The sequence below is a fragment of the Bombyx mandarina genome, chromosome 05, assembly GCF_030267445.1.
Source record: "Bombyx mandarina strain Sakado chromosome 05, ASM3026744v2".
Taxonomy (NCBI): Eukaryota; Metazoa; Arthropoda; class Insecta; order Lepidoptera; family Bombycidae; genus Bombyx; species Bombyx mandarina.
The window spans coordinates 17,693,342-17,718,913 of NC_143212.1; the positions used below are offsets into that span (position 1 = coordinate 17,693,342).

Here is a 25,572-nt window from a genome sequence, read left to right on the forward strand (position 1 = left end):
TCATGAAGAGGCAAAGGGAGGAAAGTGAAGCGTTTAGTGCGGAGCACATCTCTCCCATCATCCTCCCCCTCGGGACGCCGGACCGGCGGTCGTCGGCGCCACGACCACCGGCCCTCTCGGTACAACTATTATGTAAGATGTTTTATATTGTTTGGTTTAAAATATGTACGAAACAAACGTTTACATAGGTATATTGGAATTTGGGTGTGCCCGTCTGTCGGCTTGATCGTTCAGAACCGATTTTGATAAAATTATCGGTTTAAAAGCTTGTTTACTAATAGTTTCATTTTATCTTGCTAAAATAGTGGGAAACAAAGAGAATAAAACCACATTTTAGAATCAAATACGACCAATGTAAGGTGAACTTCCATTACAACGTTCTATTATTTATTCCAAGTTTAACGCGAGTTCAACCGCGGCATAAACTTGGTCTTAAATATAATGTTAAATAAATTAGTGTTAATTTTACATAATTATCACGAGGAACCGACGGATTGAATCCAATCACGACTGACTAATTAAATGCAATTATAATTAATTGATTGTTAGTATGTGTATATAATTAATTTAGTACTGTGATATTGTACAGACATGATCGGAACAATCAAATTCAATAAATAGGTCCTAGCTACTTCCAACGTCTGTTGTACAAATTGAAATAAACTTTAGAAAGGCTGATTTGTGACACGCATTTTGCTGACAAAATATAAACATTAAAAAAAATCAATTTACATTCAAACTTATCTGGAATTAGTTTACTTTATTTTGTACGACAGAGATAATATTTTTTTAAACTTTTATCACATTCAACAAAATACAATCTCAGCGTAGTGATCATATATGCACTCAAAATAAATAATATTTCATCCATTGATTAAACACACACTACATACATATTTCCACTATTTTAAAACATTCGTGTTCTGTTAAAGATTTATCCTGGATAATCATTTATCACGTGTGCTGTAAACTACTAAATGTGTCCAAAATATAAAAGAGTAGTACAAAATTTTAGTAGTAATTCAGCCTTATTGTGTTGTTTTTGATTCAACTGTGGGTCGTGGAAGCCATTGTACTAATAATACTACTTAGATATATTTTTTTATCTTTATAGAATATTAAAAGAAAAATTATGCGGACTATTTAAAATTATTACGCAATACAGATGATGTAGGTATTAAATAGGTAGTTTTTTACAAACCGAGACACGTCTGACAAAAATATTTTACACTTGTCAACGAAACTGACATTTTTAGGAAATCATTTCTGTAAATTTCCTTTGCATATCAAGCACAAGTATTATATATCTTTGTGCTATATATATATAGTTACTGTAGGTTGTCATACAAGTCGCGATACGCGAGAAAGGTCTCTACGATGAGGTTCTTTTCGAAAAATCAACCTGGCGATGTGGAAAATATCGCTATCTTTAACAAACTGCACATAGGTAGTGCGCGTTATATTTAAATAAGCTCCGAATTTAATTATTTTAAAGTTTTGTAACAAACAGGACAGGGTAAAAGCTAAGTGTTTCTGAAACCGAGAAAGGAGGAATAAGCGGGAAATCGTGTCACGCAACTCACGCAGCGCGCGTTGATGGATGGCTAGATAATTTATTTTTTAATTTAATTAACTCGATCTTAAATAGTGTTTGGCGACACATTAACCTCAGAGACGCATCTAACATAAAAACATTATTTCATGCGCACTCCTTTACGCTATAAGTCTTCATATGCGTCGTAATGTAATAAAGCATTACGTTCAGTTAGAGATGCGCGAACGAAACGATGGTTCATTTGATCATTCATTCGTCATCATCATGCTCATTGTAACTAACCGGTGAACCGTTTGTATTAGAAATTGTCTCCAAGCCGCTACGCCAAGTGTGGCCCCCCAACCTTACATAAATCTGTTAAGTTTCGTTCAAAATTCATTTCTCTTGAGGATATTTTCAATTCTGTTCTGTACTTCTGTTGGATCCGGTGTCAGAGAATTGTATCGTCGAATTCATCTTCGGTAAGTATATGAGGTTTGCCGATGGCCGGGACCGCGTGGGAGAACTCGCTGGTCGCCCACAGGTACAGGTTTAGAGTTCGCTCTGTTGATTGTGCTATAAACCTGGAAAAAAGAAATATAACTTTACGACCGAAGGAGGTAATATTGAGTACATGAATCTTCATTTCTGGCGAAGATTCAGAGGGATGCAGATCATCATGGTGAATGTAGAAAAGTGTGTTTTCAACAGGACATCGTCTTTCTTCCACTGCTTTGTGATTTTTATAATCAACGTTTTAGGTACCGTGTATTTTACTCATAAACTGTCGTCCGTTACCGCCAAAACTGTAAAACATTCGAAAAGTCGAAAATACAATGACAATGAAAAACGCAACATTACTTTTATTATATTTATGACTCGCTAAAACATTATCAAGGGTTTGTACCTCCCCACCGTATATCTATAGTTTAATAGAGATATTAAACGTGAAGAATTTAAAAAAAAAGTCTTGTGCCAAGCGTTGTGGCGTAAAGAATAAGTAGATACAAGTACCCCTGGAGCTATAAATTTTTTTTACAAAGTACAAATACATGTTCACGATTGGAAATTGCACGATAAAGAATTTTTATTGGGATCGTGTAATAAAAACCGAGTCCGCAAAATTTATAAATTTGCGTAATCACTGGTGGTAGGGCGTGTCGTGTGCGGCTCAGTTCTACTGTACAACGGAACGGTCCGAAACGACTTAACACCGCATGGGCCCTGAAAAGCCTGTATTTGCTGTGAAATGAGGAAACAACTTGCTCTAATGGTAGGCAGCGGCTTGGCTTTGTCCCTGGCATTGCTGACTTACCCTCAGGGTAACACTTACCATCAGGTGGGCCGTATGCTCGTCTGCCCACAAAGGCAATAAAAATAACAAAAACTTCAGAGGTGTCAAGGGACACCCGGATGGAACGAAGTTCCTTTCGATTAATTAGTGAAGGAATCGTAATTTTTTTTTAAGTTATAATAATAAATTACGGCATTATGAAGAAGAAAAAACAATACTATGAACTAAATTACTGTTGTTGAAATGCTATCTCGAGAAACTGTACTCATTACGCAGACCAATCGGATACGAGCAATGTCACGCGATAAGCGCCTACACGTTGATTGGTCAGAATGACGGATCTAAAAAGTGTCGTGACAACTTTTCGTAAGAATTTTTTCCGTCTAGCCCCCTTTCACAACGCGCGATAAGGAACTTCGTTCCAAAATAATATATATAAATTACGACATAATATAAAATAATATTTTTTTAAACAAAAGATACAGTTACCTAACAAAAGGTCTAACATCTCCCTCGTTAGCGGTCTGCAAATGCTGGTAGTAAAGGTGGCGGTGTTGTTTCGCGATGATGACGGGGGGGTATCCGGCCTGCATCAGCAGTAGGTTCATGAGGAGCCGCGACGTGCGTCCGTTGCCGTCCACGAACGGGTGGATGTGCACTAGCTTGTAGTGCGCCAGGGCTGCATACCTGGAATTCATAGTGAACTCCATATTGCTCATTTTATACTATACTAGCGACCCGTCCTCGTTTCGATTCGGAAACATGAAATTTTATTATTCATTATTTACGACATTACATTATAAACCTCAAAAATAACAGTATTTCTTCACTATTTAATGGATGTTATTATACATATTTTATAAACCTTCCTCTTCAATCACTCTATCTATTAAAAAAACCACATCAATATCCGTTGCGTAGTTTTAAAGATTTAAGCATATTCATTTGTGATAGAATTAATCTTGTTTTCACTTTTCACATTAAAATTTAAATCAATATAAAATTTTAACAGTTCATCCAGAAAACATTCCCAATTTCTAATATAACATTTTAATAGTCTGATCAGTATCAACATACCTTACTGGATGTAAATCCAAAGCATCTTCAGAGTTAAGCCATTCCATAAACTGTATCATTAGGCCTTGGATCTCTAAGGGGCCAGGTGGAATGTGGCCACCAACATACACCTGTGTTCTGCGGAAGTTCCCTCCTTCCACTGGGTCTACATGCCCTAACACCCTCTTATGAATCTCAAGAATATCACCCATGGTTATGTCTCGTAATCTGTACAGAAGTGTAGAATTTATGTACTTCATCGCTGCATCTAAGCCTAGAATTTCATTGTGCTCATCGATGCTTTTGCCCGATATAGCAATCCGAGTCTCTAGAATACTTCTTGTTTGTTGCAATGTCATTGTATTACCTTCTATGGCTACTGTGTGATAAATATGTTGGAAATATGCCTCCTTTTTTGCTCTTCGTAATGCTGAATTGTTTTCTGGTATTGAAGATAGTGCATCTCTTTTATCATCAATTTTCCTCAACATTTCTCTGTCTAAGTTTTCAACAATGCTGGCTGTTCTTTGTCTGTTCGTTAAAGCACCAGTGTGATCAGGGTAATTAGTTAAAGCTAATGTATAAAGCTGGTCTGCTTTTACTATATCTTTTTTAGTATCTTCTAAGAACTCTCCATAGTGATTTAAAATATCTGCATGTTTTGGTGACAGAGCAAATGCATGTTGAAATAATTTTAATGCTTTGTCGGACTTTCCATGTTTCTTCATTTCTAATGCAGCATTTAAAGACACCACAGCTTCCGCATCCCGAGCTTTATCTTGTGCCTTAGGTACTATAGGTACGGGATTCTCATCTGAAATTGGTTCTAAGTAGTTCCCATACAGCCCTTCTGGTATAGGGGAAAATGGTTTGGTAATTCTAATGTCATAAGTTAATAATTTGTGTAAAGATATAACAACAGCTAGTGTACACACCATACTAGAGAGTATGACTACGGTCCTACACTTATCGACTATCATTTTGGTGAATATTTCATTTTTGCACGAACACTTCATTTTTTCGCCTTCGGTCGTTTTACCTAAGTACAACATGGCCGTAATCACTGTAACATGAAACTGATGTTAACATCTGTGTTTCATTAATTATATCGAAACATTTAGATTTCATTGCGATACGCAATAATATTTATAAACCCAAATACCAGTGCACCACGTAAGGGCATTGTTGACAATTTTGTTATATTGACACTTCAACTGACATTTTGTTGAAAATCAGCTGTTTGAACACTCCATTCTACGCTGTTTTAAAGAATTACAATAACAATATTGAATTATTGACCGTATGGGGTCTCGAGACCCTGCACGGGTAGGTACCCCTACCTCACCAATTTCTGCCGGGGAGCAGTCATGGCTCATGCCGCATTGTGTAGGTACCCGTTTGGAGGGTGGGATTGCCGTTTTACCACATAATGGGCATTGATAAAAAAAATTGTTGGATTTATATATATTTTTTAAATATTGGCAATTTAAGAAAGTAAATGATACATTTCTTAAATATTGACTAGTAGTTGTTTTATTATTAATTAATTGAAAATGTCGTCGCTTTTTAAGGCGATGACATGCTTCTTTAAAGTAGCGTTCTGTCGCTTCCTTGAGATATTTACGTATCGGTTCTAGAATTAGGTCGTCGTGAAGATCTACGTTCCTCGCATACCACGGTGCTCGGACGGCTATCCTGCAGAAACGGGATTGGATGACCTGGAGAGAGTTAATGTGTGTACGGGCCGCGTGAGCGAACACTACACTTGTATAGCTCATGAGTCCCTTTAACACGTCCCTTTAAAAACGAATCTCAAAGCACCATTGTTGTTCTTAAACAGCACTAATAGTATTGGTATGTATCTTCAAATTCAACAGTTCTAGATTAAAATGCTTGTAACGTGCAAGCCGATGGACTAGAAGTCGTCGTGGCCTAAAGGATATAGACGTTCGATGCATTCGTGCTGAGTGGTGCACCGGTGTTCGAATCTCAGGCGGGTACCAATTTTTCTAATGAAATACGTACTTAAAAAATGTTTATGATTGACTTCTACGGTGACGGAATAACATCGTGTAATAAAAATGAAATCCGCAAAATTATAATTTGTGTAATTACTGGTGGTAGGACGTCTTGTGAGTCTGCATGGGTAGGTACCACCACCCCGCCTATTTCTGCCGTGAAGCGTAATGCGTTTCAGTTTGAAGGGTGGGGCAGCCGTTGTAACTATACTGAGACCATAAAACTCGTATCTCAAGGCGGTTGGCGGCATTTACGTTGTGGATGTTTATGGGCTCCAGTAACCACTTAACACCAGGTGGGCCGTGAGCTCGTACACCCATCTAAGCAATAAAAAAAAGATGAAATTAAAAAGATTTCAAACAGTCACGCTGATATTATTTACCAATCTCAGACTGATTTTTTTCTTTCTAGTTCAGTGTCCGTGAATAAGAAACGCTTTTTAATCTTTGCTTTTCTTTCTGTATAGTAATAATAAGAATAAATAGATACTTTTCATTTTGATTTCAAGAAAAAGTACAAGGTTTTTGGATTTCAATTTTGGCATCGCACGCTGTGTTTAAAAAATATTTTATTACAATTTTGATGTTATATTATTTCGTCCAGCGTTTCACAATATTATAAATGCGAATCCATTATTGCCCCCCAATACTCATATGTAATATCACAACATTACATATGTAATTCAAATTTATTATCACATCATTAAATATTAACTAATACTATACTATATTATGATAGAGGAATATAAAATAAATCAAAATCAGTTCATTTTATTTTTTTATTTTTGTAGTTTCACATTACGCCGTACCATACTCGTCAATCGCATGTGTCACATAAAAATAAATAAATTTTGCTCATGAATTATGTAGCATTCAGATCGTTTATAAATATACGAAAAAGATTATTTACCTAGCTATTTAATTAGTTACTTACGTTTTTATTCTAATTAATACATAGTTATAAATATAAATAACTCATTTAATTAAATAGTGGCAAAAGTGTTAAATCAATGACAAGTGTTATTTTATTTTACACATAGCAACGCCTCTGACAATGGCGGTAGCTGCTTGACTTGCTGAGATCAAATGTTTTTTTCATTGAAAAATAGTTTGCACTTCTTCGAAAGAATTGCATACAAAAAGTAGTAGAAACATATCGGTTTTCTATTTTATTTGAATCTTGTTGAATCTATTGTGTCTTGAAGAAAATTAAATGGCTATTTTTTTTTTACGAAAAAACAGATGAAGTCAGTTTCACTAACGGTTGGAACGGTTAGTGCAGTATGTACTCTATAACCGCCGACGAAAATGACTAGACAAACAATCACATCAAACATTCAAGCACCGATATATTAATATTTTAAAATGTCAACTCAAGTTAACTTAGTATTTACACTCCATATTTTCGATTTTCGTGAAATTAATTGAAAATAAGTATTCTTGTTTCTCATGCATTGTACAATTTTTTATCGGGATTTCTCTGGGATTTTTTTGACCCATTTGGATGGCCTGAAACTGGTGTCCTTCCCAATAACGAAAAACTTAGATTGGTCATATAAATTACAAAATGTATTTAGTTTAATAAGTTTCAATCGAGCGTAATAAGTCGACAGTGTAATATAGTAAAATAAAGAGTCCTAGAACGGTTCGATAGTCGGCGCTTGTTGCTTGCCTCGTAATTTCCTGCGTTCAAGATGCGATTCTTGCCTGACGAATGCCATAGAATTACTTCGCTAAATTAAAACTACACTTAATATTTATTACTATGGTAGTAATGCAGGAAATTAGAGAGCATACAACATGAGTTTCATCGTAATCAAGCAGCTTGAAATAGGCAATGCAGTTTACATTTATATTGGTTTATGGTGTTACCATTCACGTCTGGAAACTAATAAATGCCTTAATTTTGAAACTACGGCTTATGTAGTTTTAAACGATTGTTCACCTTAAAAATTACCTAGAGCCTACTCCCTACTTACTAAATATTAATATTATTCGATTGTTATAGTAAGTCGACTATTCTACTGTCTGTACAATTCGAATAGCTCTTGTGTTTCTCATAGAAACAAAACATGCGACCAGCGCCTCATATTTCATTTTATACCCATGTTTGTCTCATCGTTTTTTTTAATAATATTTTTATAATATTTTATCTTAGAAAGACAAAATGTGCACAGCCTGATTGTGGGCCGCGAATGTCATAACTGCAAGTCGTTGCAAAGTTATGTTATAAAAGGAATTTAATTTTAAACAGCTTAGCTTTAATCAAAACAAATATATTTATTATTTATTAGTTCTGCAATTAATGGTTTTACTGAATGTCAACTGTTTTCTTACGGCACATCCATTGTTACTTCAAATGTAATCAGATATAAAATAATAAATACTAATGGATCAAAAGACGTGTAAACATTACTTTCCTACATTCCCTATAATTGCATAATGCTTTCATCAAATGACTTTCAATGAATTATAGGCGGTTGAATATTGCAAATCCAATAAACGCTAATTCATTTTGACAGACTGTCATAGAAACGTCAATGTGTTGTCGAACCCGTGCCGATCATTGGCACATGGAATCGACTATGATCATAGTGGAATACAGTGAGCAGCCAAGCGATATCATGGTGCCCATGGCTATAGAGGAGTGGTAGGCGCGGAAGGTCTTCAACACGCGGATGTAGCGAGGACAGTGAGCAAGCTCGCCTAATATCAGGCGTCCCACCTGAAACAATAACAACAAGAAAATGCTTTAATGAAATGTTGAAGAATTCTATCGATAAGAGTCTCAGGTTATTTCTATATAAAATGCTATATTTTAATTACAATAAGCGGCGTCTCGCACCACCATTTAGTTTGTTTCTGATGCAAAGCGATCTTGAAGTCTGGTTTGGATGGAGGGATTGTCGTTATTCCAATGTAATTAAGGCTTGATCCTCGTGTTTCAAGGACAGCTGCGTCCCTGTCATTTGTGAAGTTCTGGTAACAGTTTTAAATGAGATCGGCCGCGTGGAGTCTACAAGTGTAATAAAAATAATCTAGAAGGGTAGTAGTACTCACTTCCTGGCCACCACCAGCAGACTCCTCCATCTGTGTTTTGACGTGCTTGGCGCGGAGCATGGGCCGCACCAGCCGCAGTCTTACGTAAGCCTCTATACTGAATACTGCTAACAGTAGTGCTAGCTGTTACAAAAGGAAAACACACATTGTTAGGTCGTTTAGAGATTTGATACTAGCAAAGTTTGATGAAATATCAATGTAGTGACTCTCATAATGGCCACGAGTTGGAAATCTCGATCGCGTGCTCAGTAATTACCCATAAATCTTAAGTTTCAATGAGCTATTAATATTCGGACAGATACGGCAGTCCTTGAGCAAAGAAACCCGTTTGACTTTTCCTCTGTGTTGGGGAAGTTCACATTAACATTTAACGAGCCAACAGAAGCAATAGAAAGGCTTCAATTTACCATTTCAGTCAAATGAGGTTTTCAACCGTTTAGAGTTGTGACGTGTAATCCAGAGGTTTTTGCGTTGGGATATAATCTATCCTAGCTTAGAAACTGACCGCGTAGTGAAACAGCCTCCTTACACAAGCATGTACAAGTATGTACTCAAAATTGGAGGCGAGGAAGTCCTAAAAGTATATCCATATCAACCTGTTGGATACTATTACTGTTACTATTATTATTACTTATTCGTTGGAGGACTATTCTCATGAAAGATCCGTATACTTTTTTGTTTAGTTCATATTTAGTTTAATGACGTTGCCGTTTATTAAGATAATAATAGATTGCAGTTCCATTTTACTCTTTTTTATAACTTTTCTCGTTCTAACAACATTATTGTTTTATTTGTGATTACATTTTAGATATTGGTAAATTGTAAAAAAGTAAAAGTTCAATTAGTAACAACAGGGTAGTCTGCTTATTTATTAGTTATGATGATGTACCCGTGCTCACATACGTCATTTGATGTATCTATCTGTTTATCTGTTTCTATAATATTAAAACCGTTTTTATTTTTGATGATGACCTAACCTATCAAAATGAATAATAATTATTATTTCCGATTGACATTAAAATTTAAGTACGATTAAATTTTAATAAGAAGTAATTTAAGTAAATCCTATTATTAGTTAAAGAACCTTCAACGCGACCCTGTTGTATGTAAATGAAAGATCCAACCAATAATGTGGTTTTTGAATGAATATTTTGTTCATAGCGAGTCGATGAATATGATTTCCAGTTAAAATATTAACCAAAGAATTACTTGCTTAAAAATTTTTTATTGTATATTTGCATTACTCGTTTATTAGTTACGATGTTTTGGATAGGTATATTGAATTTGGGAGTTCAATGATGCACAAACTTTAGTAAGAATAAGTTCTTGTTCCGCTTGTAAGACTGTGTAATTCTGTTCAAAAATAATAAAAAAAAATTATTTGTTTTTTATTCTGCAAAAAGTTGCATGGGCCTTTCTGGAAAGTAAATTTGGTTAAGCCTTTTTAATGACATTTATTACGAGATAACCTTTTAAGTTAAGAAAAATGTATGACAAAGCTTACTAAGTGTTAAGAACTATTCCAGTCAAGCTACTTTCGAATTTCTATCGACGAGTGCCCTTGGCCAGAGTTCAGCCGTCGAGCTGAAGGTTTCTAGTTCAATGGTCTCGTACATTGATTTTAAAAGAGATGTACAGCGTTTGTAGGTACATGATGGATTTATTTAATTACATTATATTTGTGGTCGTCGTGGCCTAACGGATAAGACGTCCGGTGCATTCGTGTTGAAGCGATGCACCGGTGTTCGAATCCCGCAGGCGGGTACCAATTTTTCTAATGAAATACGTACTCAACAAATGTTCACGATTGACTTCCACGGTGAAGGAATAACATCGTGTAATAAAAATGAAACCCGCAAAATTATAATTTGCGTAATTACTGGTGGTAGGACCTCTTGTGTGCCGTGAAGCAGTAATGCGTTTCGGTTTGAAGGGTGGGGCAGCCGTTGTGACTATACTGAGACCTTAGAACTATATCTCAAGGTGTGTGGCGCATTTACGTTGTAGATGTCTATGGGCTCCAGTAACCACTTAACATCAGGTGGGCTGTGAGCTCGTCCACACAGCTAAGCAATAAAAAAAAAAAAAAAAAAACATTAGCTTTATATAATCTCTTCTGTAATTCTACCATATTTCAGAACCTGTGACACTTTAAATTTGTGCTTTTTCTGTCTTGTCTTATCGCACCTTAAATCTATGTATAGCCTTAAATCTCAAAACGACTAAGTTACCATAATTAATCTTGACCGCATATTCCGATGACATTGAAACATCGACTTTGTGTTGTGAGATCGGTAGCGGCATTCGGCTAGTGGACAACGGTAACCACTTAGCAATAGGTGGGACATGAGTTCCTCTACCTAACAACGTCCATACATTAAGGACATTACTAAAACATTCAACTTTTCAATGAATGCGAGCATACTCTATTAGATTTCCAAAAAAGGAGGATTAAACTTGAATGGGCTATTGTTATTTTACAAAACAAACTTTCTCATTGAGCTTGCTTTCTATGATACTGTTGAAATTCAGACAAACAAAACAAGCGAAGCGGCTGCTGATATTAAATAGTCATTACATAGTCTATGCAATTTTGTTAATAAATATAATGAGATATTTTTTACAAACAGTAACCCTGATTATTTCAGCGTCTCTATGAAGGCTGCACGTTCCTTTTACAATCGCAATGAATTTTCGCAATCATTAGTCGTTTGTGTGTTTGCTTAGTTGTTTTATCGTTTTATACGTGAAACGATGACTTATTGCTGTTTATTTCACAATAAGCTTGTTCTTTTGAAACCATGGCATTAGTTTTCTACCGATAACGAGGCACTATTTTGATAACACCGATTGGTACTGATATTTGACACTCGAGAACACACATTGTACGTATTGAAATCTATTAGAATAAATAAAAAAGTGATCGAAGAGTTCCACCTATAACCCTGGAAGGAAGGCGATATATATAATAATGGTGGTCATAGACAGACAGATTTTTTAAATATTAACTTATCAAAATTAAAGACCTTGAACTTACTTTTTATATTCATTTCGCAAAGGCTATTTTTGATTAATGGTTATTATGTTTGTTAGAATCGGATCCGGTTGTTAAATTTTATTTTACTTAGCAAATATTTTAGTGAGAATTGCAATTGTTTTTGGAATACAACGATATAATTCGTTACGAGAAATTAAATTTTTAACGCTTTAATTGTATATAGGCGGAACTACATATTGTGTTTTTGACCTTTGTATCTTTGAGAAAATAGCATTAATTTATGATCAAAAGTACATAAAATCTTCAGGGAAAGCGCAACAGAGGTGTTCTTCGACCACAAATGTCACCGTTCCGAATTTGAAAATATTTAATGCAATATTGTTAGCGAGATTCAGATTTTTGCCGGGTCACTTCTAAACTATAATTTCTACAAACTTTTACCGTTGAATATTGGGTTTATTTTACCCTTTCCAAACTTTTAGTTTTGTATAAAAACGAAGTCAGTAGTATCCCTAGGTACCTATTTAGAAATCGTTTGGAGACCACATCGGCAATTGTTTAATTTTGCCAGTCACGGTGTAAAGTGCACCGCAGGCCTGCAAATACATATCCTTAATATTTTATCTATTACTATTTTTCGAAATTGAGTATGAATTTAAAAGTCTCCATACAATCTCGTGAAAGTTTTAGCCACGCGTGGAGTGTTGTCGCTCATGTCGCTTAGATTGTAAAAGTCATTAATGTGTAGGTACAATGCTGTAGATCATTACGACATTTCTGTGTCATTACTGCTAAATGAATAAAAATTCGCGCCATAATTGAACAGGTTGTTAATCGTATTTTATTCCGAATCATTCGATATGATCTCCATCTCAGACCCTGCAGCACTGTACACACGAAATGTAAAGCCGTTAGTACCATCTGGTGACAAGGAAATCAGCAATATAGCCAGCACCGAATAAAGGCGAATGTCGTTTGTTTAATAAACGCCACAAGTCATTATTTTGTTCGGTAGCGTTTTCATTCACTGATCGTCGCTTCTTTGATAATATAAGTTCAGAACCGGCGCCGCGGCGCGCCTGTAATTATTGTAATTTACAGTTTTGTAAAGATACATCATTGCAATGTTGCACTTTTTATATCGCGTAAAAGTTAGTTTCGCTTTATAAATATCCAATTCTGCCTATTTTTGCCGCCAACGAATTGTGGGTAACGCTCCGAAGACTAGGACAGTTGTTACATTAGGAGCCTAACCTCATGCCTGAAGAGAAGTGGCGATATTCATGTTCTGATGTCCATAGTAATGTCATGCATGAGGCACACACGATCCTGCTTGTCCACGATCGGAATATCCGATGCATAAATAGATGTGAAATGTATGGTGTGAACTGAATTGAACAGGGGCTTGTACCGCAGGAGACGGCAGGGGAACAGATGGAGAAGAAAACATGAAGACAGAACGCTATATATATAACTCTGTTATTTGAGTATGCGTTAGTGAAAGTAAATCAACAAGGTATTGTACATGAAAAACAGTCTATTGTTTTTGATTGAATACCTTTGTACTCAATTTCTTATTTACAGTATTGGCGCGGACAACAACAGATTACTGTTGTTATCATGATTGATAGAGACGGGCGAACTTTGGTGTTATTATCTTGGCGTCGTTCCGGAAAGTACTTCGACTTCGTTCTGAAGGCTTATCAGGTGCTGATCACGAAAAGGAAAATGATCGTACACAGCGTGCACTTATTTATTTACTGCCGTCATGACAAATGGAAGGGCCACATAGAAAACGTCCCTGATGGCACTTTAAATGTTTCTATGACATATTACTTCCTACTGCTATGACATAATACTTCCTACTGCTTATCTCTGTTGTTTTAATTACAATAGCACAGTGAGCGATTTCACAGCCCCTCCAGTGTTAAATGAATGCTGCGCGGCAGAAATAAAGAGGACGATGCAAACTATTTGTGCGGATTTACGTACATATGTTCTGGGTTCCGTAATTACACGAATTTATGTTTTTTAACGGGATTAATATGTTGTTATATTATGATGATATTAGTTTGTCGGAAGTCGTCAGAGCCATGCACGCGTTACCTTTATTACACGCTCACATTTAAGACTTCATATGTACCTGCATAAATCTCGACGACGCTTTAATAAATTTTAATAACAGTAAACGTAACGAGTGTCGCTTTGGCGATCTGTTCCCGTACCTCATCTTACAACCTTTAGTAGATATTAGCGGATCGAAGGCATTAATATTGAGATACTGGCAAATGACTTGTTGCCGGTGTTCAAAATGGTATATTAAGTGCGTGAAGTGAAGCCGTGAACTTTTCGCTTTGTACAATAAATTCTGATGACGTAACAAATGCACTTAAATGCATTAAGTGCTTGCTTTACGCTATTTTGGAAAGTTTTTTTATTTCTATACCTCGTGTGTACACTTCAGTCCAATTATATTATAATAAGCAACATCCCGACTGACAATACGACAATTTGAAATGTATGAAGACGTATGTTGCGAGCCGTTTTAGACGCGGAAGGTATGCCTCGAACAACTTACCTGGTATTAAATGGTTATCGGGGCCCATAGACATCAGCAACGTGAATGCCGCCACCCCCCTCGAGACATGAGTTTAAAGTCTTTGTTTTTTCAGTGCAACGGCAAACAGTTTTTACAGTTTAGACAGTATGAACATAAGATCTTGGCCGCAGCTCTCGGGGTGACCGTAGCTGAGGTCCACATAACGTAAGCAAGAAACTGACCTGTATCCATGAGGTGTTCTCGAATTTCGTAAGGCACTGCGTGCGGAGGTACGCCAGGAGTCCCAGCAAGCTCATGCAGGCGTTGAACGCGTAGTAGATAGGGAACAGGATGGTCTGCACGCGGCCGAACTCGTGTCTCGGAAGGGAGAAGTATAGGACGATACCTGGAGATAAACAGTTTTATTGGTTATTGGTGCCGAGGCTTATTTTCTTGGTGCTGGGCCTGGATTAATACCAGTAAGATAATAGGTTTCCATGTGCCCATATGGTTTTTTTACCACTTTCTGCCGCAAAGTTCGTGCGCTCCGGCTTGGAGGAGAAGGAAGGCTGTAGTCTTGTCACAATTATCAAATCAGAACACATGATTGTTTTGCGTATAAAATAGAAAACATATTGGTGTCTATGCGTCTGGGACCTATACTGTCTATGAGTTCTATATTTCAAATTTCTATAGGTCAAAGTGTGTCAGTACCGCGCGTATTACGTCCAAGACCATTATCGTCCATTGAATTTGACCCAGTATCTACAACTGTTATTAATATGACCCTCGGAGGGCGAATGTATTCACAGAGCACCTATTACGAGACCAAAACAATTTACCAATATATTTTTGCGGTAAAACCCGATATCGACATGTTTTTGTGCGGCGGTTATCGTTTAGCGCAAAAAGTAAATTCCCAAATCATTAATTTAAAAACAAAAACTCAACCGTACAACAAACGTACTTGTTTGGTTCCAATTAAAAGAAAACGGTTGCCTTATGTCGAGTACGTGCACCCGAAATACAATTACATGCAATTATATAATTATTCTGTTATGTACTAATTTGTTTTACGTCATTCTAAATGTTCGGTTGGATTTGGTGGTTGGCACGCAACGCGGCAATGATTCATGTCATAGCTCACTTTAGATGCTCTGTAAATTACGAAAAGAATTTTAAAAATAATTGTAAGAGTACTCGAAACGAAGTCAAACTTAATTTACGTTTAAAAAGAAAGGTTTAATTCTTAAATTCGTCATTCGTTAAATTCGTTGTACACAGTTTTTTGTCATTATGTTCTAGAAATTAAATCGAAGATTTGCTTCAATTGAAAATAAAATTTAGTTTTTAACATTTTATGTTTAATAACGGATATTTTATGAGTATCAGGGAAATTGAACCCATATTTAAATGTTACTAATTTATGACAAGCCTTAAGGGCAACTAAACTTAACTACATTCCATTTAAGTTGATAATGTACTATAATCTCATATTAAGAACTAAAACACACAATGTTAAACTCTAAGTCTCATTTAATAGATCTTTGGACTCTTTGGGTAAACCGAGGCAATTAAAAGTACTTAAATGTAAATAAACATGTGTTTATTGTGGACGTATCTGGAACAATGCATCTGCTAGCGGTGTCCTTTAATATGGTGTTGTAATTAGTCAGATAAAACGTGTCTGTATTTATATTGTATCTGGGTTATAATTCCTATTATTCAGACTGCTTTAAATGTTGTTTATGGATGTATCTGGGCAGACTGGAGCCGCTTGTGGCCCACCTGACTTTACTCACTTTCTGAACTCGAAATTTAACTACATGTGAGAATGTAAAGACTCTTTAAGTTCAATTTTGACCGATTTCTAAATGGCATTTCACCATCAAACACGTGATGAGAGTTCAGTATTAATGACACCATCGAGCTGATTTGATTGGCCTGAACGATGGTAATGGAAAGTCTATTTGTATCTCATCATACAGAACAACTCATAAAAATACGCATATTTTAATCAAATTATTATTTAATAGTCAATGTTGACATATTTTATATATAAATTTGAAATCTTCGTGCATGCCGTTAACAGTGTGGGGCACTTAGTGATAGGCCACCCGTGGATGCCAAGTCATTCTGTGAGCTATTCTCGCTATCTACGCGTGACTTTTTGCAAATGGTTGAAGGTGAGTGGCGCATTTACGTCGTAGATGTCTATGGGCTCCAGTTACTACTTAACACCAGGTGGGCTGTGAGCTCGTCCACCCATCTAAGCAATAAAAAAAAACATACTGGAATTTGGAATGAACAATCTTGAGTACAGATATATACAAACATAACACCCGTCGAGACAGTAACAGACATGAAGTGTAGTAAAACGTATTCTGTTATTCGTGAAAAATATTTTTGAATTTCCCTTTACGAATACCTAACATTAATAAAATAATAAGTCGACACATGAATAGAATTCATCAAATATGTTCGTGTTTGTTCTAGTGTTTGTCCACGTTATTGTTTGCCTCACGCTACTCTTGTCACAATACAATTTCCAATATTTTAAACCCGTTTTGAATGGCTCTCAGGTCGGGTGAATTTTACTGAGAACTTCACATCTCGTAACGACGTCGTCGCGTCCAACACGCAATCAACACGAAGCGTGCATCCCCCTATACGGCGGAGTAGTTCGGCGAATGATTTAATAACTTGTCAAAACTACTAATTATTTATATTGTTTTTTTTTAATTTTCTTTCAGCTGTTTAAGATGAATGGCGGCACTCACAATATTATTTCTGAGATCTTGTAAGCATTCAACACCGGGATGTCCGTGAGTTGTTCAAACGTGTATGATATAGAAAAAAGACTTGCTACTTTTTTCACTTATATTTGAGCCTATCCATCAATTTAATTCATAAGCACTAGCTATTTCTCCCTTCAATAATTTGTACTTAACTCAACGCTAGTTATGTTAGAAATGAAACACATAAAGCTACCGTGTAATAAAAAGTAGCAAAATCGTTTGAAGATCTCTAAACCAGCACCATAAAAAACTCTCACTTATAACTTATAGACTACAGTGAGGGCATACCTAATCACACACACACACACACACACACAGACATACACACGTAAATGCGTAAGCTGATTACGAATATGTAATTGAAGAAAGCAGCTTATCTAGATCGCAACATGTTTTTGTGTTAATTTAAACATTTTTAAGTCAGCGTTTGTTTCCCGTAGCGGAGGAAAGCCATCTATGTATACGCCACAGTAACCGGGAGATTGACTTAAATTACTTTGTGTTTAGTGATATTAACAGGCGTTCACTGGTATTTAGTGAACGTCTGTAATTAATATACAAAAACAGATATTTTTGTGATATAAACATAACTTATATAAAAATATAAATATAGATATAAACATTACTTAAGTGGAAACTTGGATGTGCTTTGCCTTTTCTGTAAAGCGATTCTGGTACTTATATTCGTATGCAGGATAACATGTAAATTAAGACGCGGATTGTATTATCAAGTGACTTTCTAATTACAGCATATTTGGTCTTTATGAATTGATCGCAATAAAACAAACATCAGACTAATTACTTAATCTGAATATGTAAGTGAAAATTTAGTTTTGGCGTTGTGCACAGAGTGTTACAAACACAATGAAACAGACAAAAACTATTTGTGACAAGAAATAAAGATACTAACCGGAAACAAGCGTCATCCATATCTGAGCTCCGAGATGAGTGGCCACGGCCCCCACGTACAGCGCCCTCCAGCCGCGGACGTTACTGGCTGAGCCGGGCCGGCTCATCCACGCCAGCAGCACCAGCAGCGCCAGCGCCACGTGGAACGGCTGCGATGTCCGTGTCGCTATACTGTTCACAAAATATCTAAATGTTATTTACTGTTTCATTACATATTTTTTTCCTGCCTAAGCTGATAGCCTTGAGAGGCTATTTCAGCGTAACCATAATTAGTAGGAGAGCTCACCGGGCTCAAACCGGAGTGATGCTAACACTGGCCCTAGCAAGAGCCGTGCTTCGCAGAATCTATCACCGGATCGGAAACGCGACCCACTGAGAAGATCCGGCGAGAAAATGGGCTGTGTCTATGGGTTAGTTCGCTCGTCGAGTCCTTCATCGCAAGCGACGGGCTCGACGAGGACGGTGACCGGTTATTACAATGATTTTCCGATGACAACTATACTCGAAAATCTGTCTAGTATCAGAAGTTCAAGCCAGCGTAAAGAATAGTTTAACCGTCCATGTGAACAATAGTCATGTCACAAGCTACGTCATCGTACTATTAGGGTTGGAAGATCTACTGCTAGGATTGGATGTGTTATCGGCGGTTGGCGTCATGCGAGGTCACGTCTGGTCGGTAGTCGTGAATTTGCAATGAAACTGTAGAACGTCTTGTTAACACACTGAGCATTGTTCAATATTTGCCGACCCGGGCACCTGGTGTGGTACAGTGTAATGTGTACTCAGGCGCGTCATGTACTCACCGCGTTACCATCTGCGTGTGTTTGTGCTCCGAGGATATTCTATTTTGCTAAGCAGTTTACCTTAACTTAGTTAATCACTGTTTAAATGTGTCGTAGCAACAGCCTCTCCCTTCTGACAATCATGAAGCTTTTCAATACATTTAAAACATTTACAAAAGCTAGAAATGGTTTTGAAAATTTAACTAAGTCCGTGCCCTAGACTTTTCTGAAACTTATGACAATTGCTTGAGATGCATTCACATTCCTACCGAGCCAAGAACCCGAAGCTTAGAAGTTCCGATAAAAATATGATTTTGAGACTTTAAAATGTAGATGAGTTATTATAGTGATGATTATGATTATAGTGATAAAACTGTAACCAATTTCAAATTATATTGGTGGTAGTTACATAATATGTGGCGTCGGTCGTTTTTACCGGTATCACATTACTTGCACAACTAAGCACTAATACGTTTTTGTTTTAGTTTTAGTTTTCGTCGCTATGACGATAATAAATACATATTAATTAATAATTAAAGTAGAGCCTAAGAAAGAGTCTAGATTAATGGCCCAGCTCGAATATTAATCCACGAGGATACTGAGTGAGGGGGGTCGCCAGGAGCATATTATTATAATATGTACGAATTCTATTGAATACTACTGTGGTGCTTTAGTTAGCGAATTAATATCTCTTTAATTGTAATCATTTTATCTAATTTTGAATCTAACTGAATTCGTAATTTTTTAAATATGTACAAACAAGAAATAATTCAAGGAAAAAGTGTGACGAAAACAATACAGTCACGTCGATGGCAACCGATTTTAAACTTGTTTATCCCGCTCCGATCGTGTCTGATGACGTGCGACAAACGTCAGTTGAAATCAGTCATTTATTATCGCAATTTGATTGTTGTTTAAAGCCGACACGCCCACTGATTGTTATAGTACGTACTTAAGTAAATCGATTTTTGTTGGTTCATTGTTGTGGATTATATTAGTAAACGCATCATTCTGGGATAAGTTCGTATTGAGATCAATGTTTGTGGTGATCTAGCAACAATTTGCACAACTCGTGCGCGCTCTCGTCAAGTTGAGCTTAATAGATAATAGAAATACTAGAAATACTAGGAACAAACACAAGTTTGTTGTGCCGATGAGTAGGTTACATAAGATACGAAATTCATTTGGGTGTTTGTCTGTGCGCCTGTACAACAAAATCCCACATGATGTCCAGAACCTACATATACATAGGTTTAAGAAAACTATTAAAGAACATCTGTGCAATAAAGCTTACTATAAAGTCAATTATATATTATAATCTAGAAGATTGCACAAAGTGGGAATGAGTTGCTCGCCCCGGGCATTTCAATATTGTAAAATTGTTTTGTTATAATTACTTATTGTAAAAATGAATATTTAAAAAAAATCTAATATTAAAAAAATAATAATCTAATATTTAAAAAAAAAAAAAGACATGCCCGCTGAGTTTCTTGCCAATTCTTCTCAGGACGGAGGCTAATTCTTGTGAATTGGCGGTAGTTCTTTTGACGTTCAACAAGTATGTATGTACTTTCATTTATGTTGAATACAACTGTTACGATGTTGAATTTCATTAAAATCTTTTGTTTTATTTAATATCTCTGAATAACGATGTCGAAATCTATATATATAAAAATGAATCTGCGTGATGTATGTACGCACACAACTTTTGAACGCCGGCAACGAATTGGATAATTCTTTTTTGTTTTTTTTTTTTGTTATTGTCAGCAGAATGTTCTTAAACAAAAATTTTGAAAATAGCGCGGAAAATTAAAAAAATTAAGAAAACTTAACCACCATATTACATTTTCTAACGTAACCTTATGGCGTTTGACATAATATTGACAGAATGCGTGCTGCAAATATCAGATTAGTTTAAAAGAAAATTTAATAAGTCAAGCGAGGGCGAGTCGCTAGCATTAGTATAGAACAGGTATCGACCGATAAAATACAGAGCAGATAAATCAATCTTAATACTTCATTCTAGCTATTTTAGGACATTGCATGTGCCTGTGTGCATGTGTCGGCGTGCATGGACTGAGCCAGAGCGCGTGCCTCAAAACGTGAATAGTTTCTCCACATTGCGCGAAACGTTTACGAGAATTACGCAACGATTTCTTTTTATCAGTAGGCCGCGAACGTCGGCTCTTATCGGCTGGAGTTGGACGACGTGCTGCGTCTCACGTGGGCACGTTGAGGTAACTAGACTATTACCTGGAACAATATTACTGCGCGCGTATACCGCTTGTCAATATCGTGCAGTACAATTATCCAATGCGTGTAGACACTTTTATCAACACATAATCTGTTCAATAAATTCTGCTCTCATCTCCGTTGCGTAGCGAATGACCTCTAGAACCCTCATTACACTGATCAGGCTTGGTGTGAATGTTAATCAGTTTTCGTAATTATCTCTCGGTGAGGTCAAATTTTTACCGATTTCAACATTAAATAGGAAGGTTTTTGATTAGATTATATTGTTTTTTTTTTCTTTGTAACACAGTCAACACACCTTATAAGTTACTAGCATAATAATAGAGAATAGAAATAGGAGTATGATTTTCAGAAACATGCATAGTATTACGTATTCTATCTTGAATATGCAACTGCTTGGCCGGGAGGCACGCATGAGACCGCATGACACTGTCGTAGTGTAATATTTTTCTTTTAGCATTTTCTTAAAATAGCAAACAGGTACTTGAAGTCAGATTAAATCTACAGATCATAAAGATAATTCATCTATTTTTGGTTTTATCGATAACAATAGGATATTTATCCAAGTAAGAATGACAATGTTAGAAGAGGCTTATGCTCAAAATTACCATTTTGTATTAACTGTTAACTATAAAAAAATATAACATTATTCCTTTAAACGGAATCTAATAAATAATGCTATAATATTCTTACTGTATGGGTATTTTACAAGGAGATTAAAATATGACAGATCATTTCAAAAAACTCCTTAGAGTACTTCTCTTTCAACACGCAAAATGCGATAATCGGTCCTTAAATTATCTAATAGTTCTTAAACGTATGTTGGCGACGCAGATAATGTGGTTCATCGCAATGTACTCGCATTTTTAGATGCCATCTTTATATTCCGTTGTGCTTGTGGAGCCACTGGCATTCCCTTAACAATAAGTGCACTGTAATCTCGTTAAAATCCGCAATTTAACCGTGTTGATTCTATACGCGTTTGTGCCACAGTACTGCCTATTTTCGATGATACAAATTAATAGCACATGTCACTTTGAAGAGCGGGATGAAGTTGTCATGTCTTAAGCTACATATACCGCTTACCGTTATCTTACTTATCGTTTTAATCGTTCACCGGAAATTTGAAGTTCTCAAGGAAACATCAACGGTGTCCCGAATTAAGAACGAGTGGTACAATTAATAGGCGGTAAGAAAAGTGATTAATCTTAACTTCATTACGTTAATTGGTTGACATCGAATAGCGGTAGGAGCAGTAAAGTCATTGAGATTATGTATCACACGATCAGACGATAACCGAGAGAAGTGGAAAGGCGTGTACTATTGGAAACCTCAAGCGGCGTACCTCCAGATGAAACAAATATGTTCATGAATAGTTAAAAAATACATTTTGCGTATTGCTTAAATTACAAAAATGTAACAACCTGTAAGTTATTGCGGTGAAAAAAGGTATCGATTTTTATGAGACTTGTCTCTAAATCTCAAAATAGTGATTCAAAATCGGGAAATAATATTTTAAATGAAAGTTCGCCGCGTCATAAATAAACCTAAATGTATTCGTCAGAACAAAAAGATCACGCGGATCAGATAACATAATGCAATCCAAATAAATGAATAATTCATTCAAGTGTTTGTTGAAAACAATACGAGTTTTTGTAATCAATGCGTTCAAGTTCGCACAAATAAGATTACGTACGTATTCAGAGAATCGCCCGCAGCTCCATTGTGATATTTTGAGCTTTCTAGCTAACTTTGATGCTGTTCATAGTTTGATAACATATTATAAGTAATTATTCAATTTATTATTATCTATGTTCACCGAACGTTCATCTTCACTATAATTTATCTTTACCGCTGGACACATTGGACTACACATCTACATTAACCTTACCGCTTCGAGCAGGACATGTGAAAAGCGCCACTGAATACGGTCCTGGAGGCCATTGAACTTGAACTCTTAAAATATTTCGGCATCGTCGCCGACCACAAAACCGGAAAACGACCGGACGACAAAAAACCGGACGGTAAGTGGGCGGCGATGATACTGGGTGCTGATATTGTGCCTTGGGTTATTTTTTATTGCTGACTAAGCATGGTGAGCAGTTTGCGCATTCAAATGGTTATAAATACTCAATTGCAGACAGACACTTGAGGAACGTCGTTCAGTAGACCAGGAAGACAACAAAATCCTCAGGGAATTCGTCGCAAAGTGCATTTCGTTGTCTGCCTGTTGTGTAATGTTCGCTAAGATGGGCAAATGAGCACCTCATTGCCCGCCCGGTATCCGGTGCAGCCGTGGTGGGATACAGACATGTGGCGTCTGTATCCCACCACGTCAATGTCGAACCATGAGACAAGAGTCGAAGGTACTGGTATCTCGATCTACGTATCTCAATGCGCTTCAGCCGTTATACACAAGGCTAACTTTGTGTTGGTTTTATAAAATCTGACACTTTGAATGCGTGTGTTAAATTTAGTATTTTTTGCGGTTTCCCCGAGTCGTAGGCGTGATTATAACTAATATACTTATACGGCCTCATCCCGCGTTTTCCTCCTTGCTCCAATCAGTCGTCCACGAACAAACACTTTCGAAACGTTTAAAATATATATGTATTAAAAAAAACTCAAGTTTTAATTAAATAATATATAACAGCTTCATATAATTTATCCTAATATATGCATCTAACTTACTTATTTCTCTGACCAGCCTAAAACGTAGCCAGAGTTGTGAATATAATAACACTTTCATTTTTCTTTCTATTGCCAACCCTAAAATAACCTGCATTGACGTAATATACGAACTTGCGTCAGTCCACACGCTAGGATTAACATAATTGTATTTACTCTAGATTTATTATATTATTATGGTTGATAACTACCTCGATGTCTATTCTTTTAGAACATTTTAGTTGCTTCCATAGATTTATATCGTAAAGAGACAGTCTGTATTGTCAATTTTTATGACAAAAATTACCAACAGCAAAAATAAAAGCAAAAAGTCCCGGTCAGTGTTCTCGTCGAATACGATGAAGGTATCGGCGTTGCAAGCTAACGTGTGTGGGTCGCGATTACAGTGATATATTCAATGAAGTACTGCTCTTGCAAGGGCCAGTGTTAGCAATTCTCTCAAGCTGAGCCCGTGGCCTCATCTACCAAGCGATTAGGCAGGAGAAAAAAGCTAAATGAATACGGCATAAAATAGCATTGTAACACTTAATCGTGGGAAAAACTGATATTGAAATTAGTCACTTTTAGCCACAGTGGAAGAGGAGAAGACAGCCAAGTCTCTGTTTGTCAGCTAGCCCGAGCGCCAATAAGGAGACTTTGTCGCCTCCGTGCTGGTGTCTAAATGTGCTGCTATACATAAAAAAGGCAACGTTATTTTAGCATGTCTTTCGAGTAAGTGCAGAGATACACCGTCGCCGCGTGACCTTGTGTTGGCGCCGTGACGTGCTGCGTCACGTCATCGCGGCTCACCTGCCGTTACATCGTTGATTAACTATTTTTTAATCAAAATTTGTCTTTCAACCTTGTAAGAAAGCGTGTTGAGTTAACAATTTGTTCAATTAAATCAAGCCGACATTTTAATCATTGCGTTTTCTGGTTAGTGCTTACTGATAGAAAATTGTAACAGAATCCTTCATATATGTCATTAGTAGTATTATTATATAGTTAATAGGCTGCCAAATAATCACAGAAAATGCAAAAGCCACAAGGAAATATACCTATATTTTTTCAGTGGATCATTCCTGTGCTTGCAGAGTCTACCCGCTCCACACAAATTAATTATTTATTATCTAAATATTTTACTTTCGAAATTACATTCAATAAGATTCCAATCTTCGCGGTGCCGAGCAACGCTCGCTCTGGTAATCTTCGTCGTGTAATGATCCCTCATAAAGCTAAGTAACATTGTTGTATAAAATTAAAATCGGATAAAAAGATGTTACTTTTAGTTTTTTAGCTCGTACCGTCTGTTATTTTCGGAAATGTCCATTTTACGTATGAGACTAGTAGACAGGTACTTGTTAAGGAGAATATATGAGAATGACTCTAAACTGTGAGATTTTAATTAGGTCTATTTTATTTATATTTCCTCATTATTATACAGAAAAGACCCAAGCAATTTCTTACAAAGATGAGCTAAGTATGTAGGTTTTAAATTTCTTCTTACACCCTGATCACTGTGTTAATTTCGCAATCGTCATCATTTTTATTATGTAAAGTACAGGTCTTAGCTTGCATCTAATACTATGTTATTAAAACTTCTCGTTTTTATAATTTACGTAATCTTTTAAAATATATATTATTATGTCCATGACATTTCAAAA

The 25,572-nt window shown here is 36.3% G+C and overlaps 2 protein-coding genes across 2 annotated transcripts in view; both read right to left on the reverse strand.

Moving 5' to 3' along the window:
• Window positions 1-331: 331 nt before the first annotated feature.
• Fic (FIC domain protein adenylyltransferase) lies at window positions 332-5,113 on the reverse strand. The gene is made up of 3 exons (XM_028184661.2): window positions 3,906-5,113; window positions 3,318-3,515; window positions 332-2,118 (listed from the first exon to the last, which is right to left on the reverse strand). The coding sequence occupies exons 1-3, from the start codon at window positions 4,934-4,936 to the stop codon at window positions 1,986-1,988; spliced, it is 1,362 nt and encodes a 453-aa protein (XP_028040462.2). The 5' UTR covers window positions 4,937-5,113; the 3' UTR covers window positions 332-1,985.
• A 1,554-nt stretch (window positions 5,114-6,667) lies between these two features.
• LOC114250693 (transmembrane protein 205) overlaps window positions 6,668-25,572 on the reverse strand; it is a 30,943-nt gene continuing 12,038 nt past the window's right edge. The window contains exons 2-5 of the mRNA XM_028184671.2: window positions 18,208-18,377; window positions 14,742-14,905; window positions 8,963-9,085; window positions 6,668-8,627 (exon numbers count right to left, since the gene is read on the reverse strand). Coding sequence (XP_028040472.2) covers window positions 8,466-8,627; window positions 8,963-9,085; window positions 14,742-14,905; window positions 18,208-18,377 — 619 coding nt within the window. The 3' untranslated portion in view covers window positions 6,668-8,465. The remainder of the gene's footprint in view (window positions 8,628-8,962; window positions 9,086-14,741; window positions 14,906-18,207; window positions 18,378-25,572) is intronic.

What these genes read in the sequence shown, in the direction of transcription:
- Fic (XM_028184661.2), bottom strand. Translation starts at nt 4,936, where the DNA reads ATGTTGTACTTAGGTAAAACGACCGAAGGCGAAAAAATGAAGTGTTCG. An exon ending in TTGGATTTACATCCAGTAAG is followed by an intron (nt 3,516 to 3,905) that starts GTATGTTGATAC and finishes TATGAATTCCAG; the next exon opens with GTATGCAGCCCTGGCGCACT. An exon ending in GATGTTAGACCTTTTGTTAG is followed by an intron (nt 2,119 to 3,317) that starts GTAACTGTATCT and finishes TCTTTTTTCCAG; the next exon opens with GTTTATAGCACAATCAACAG.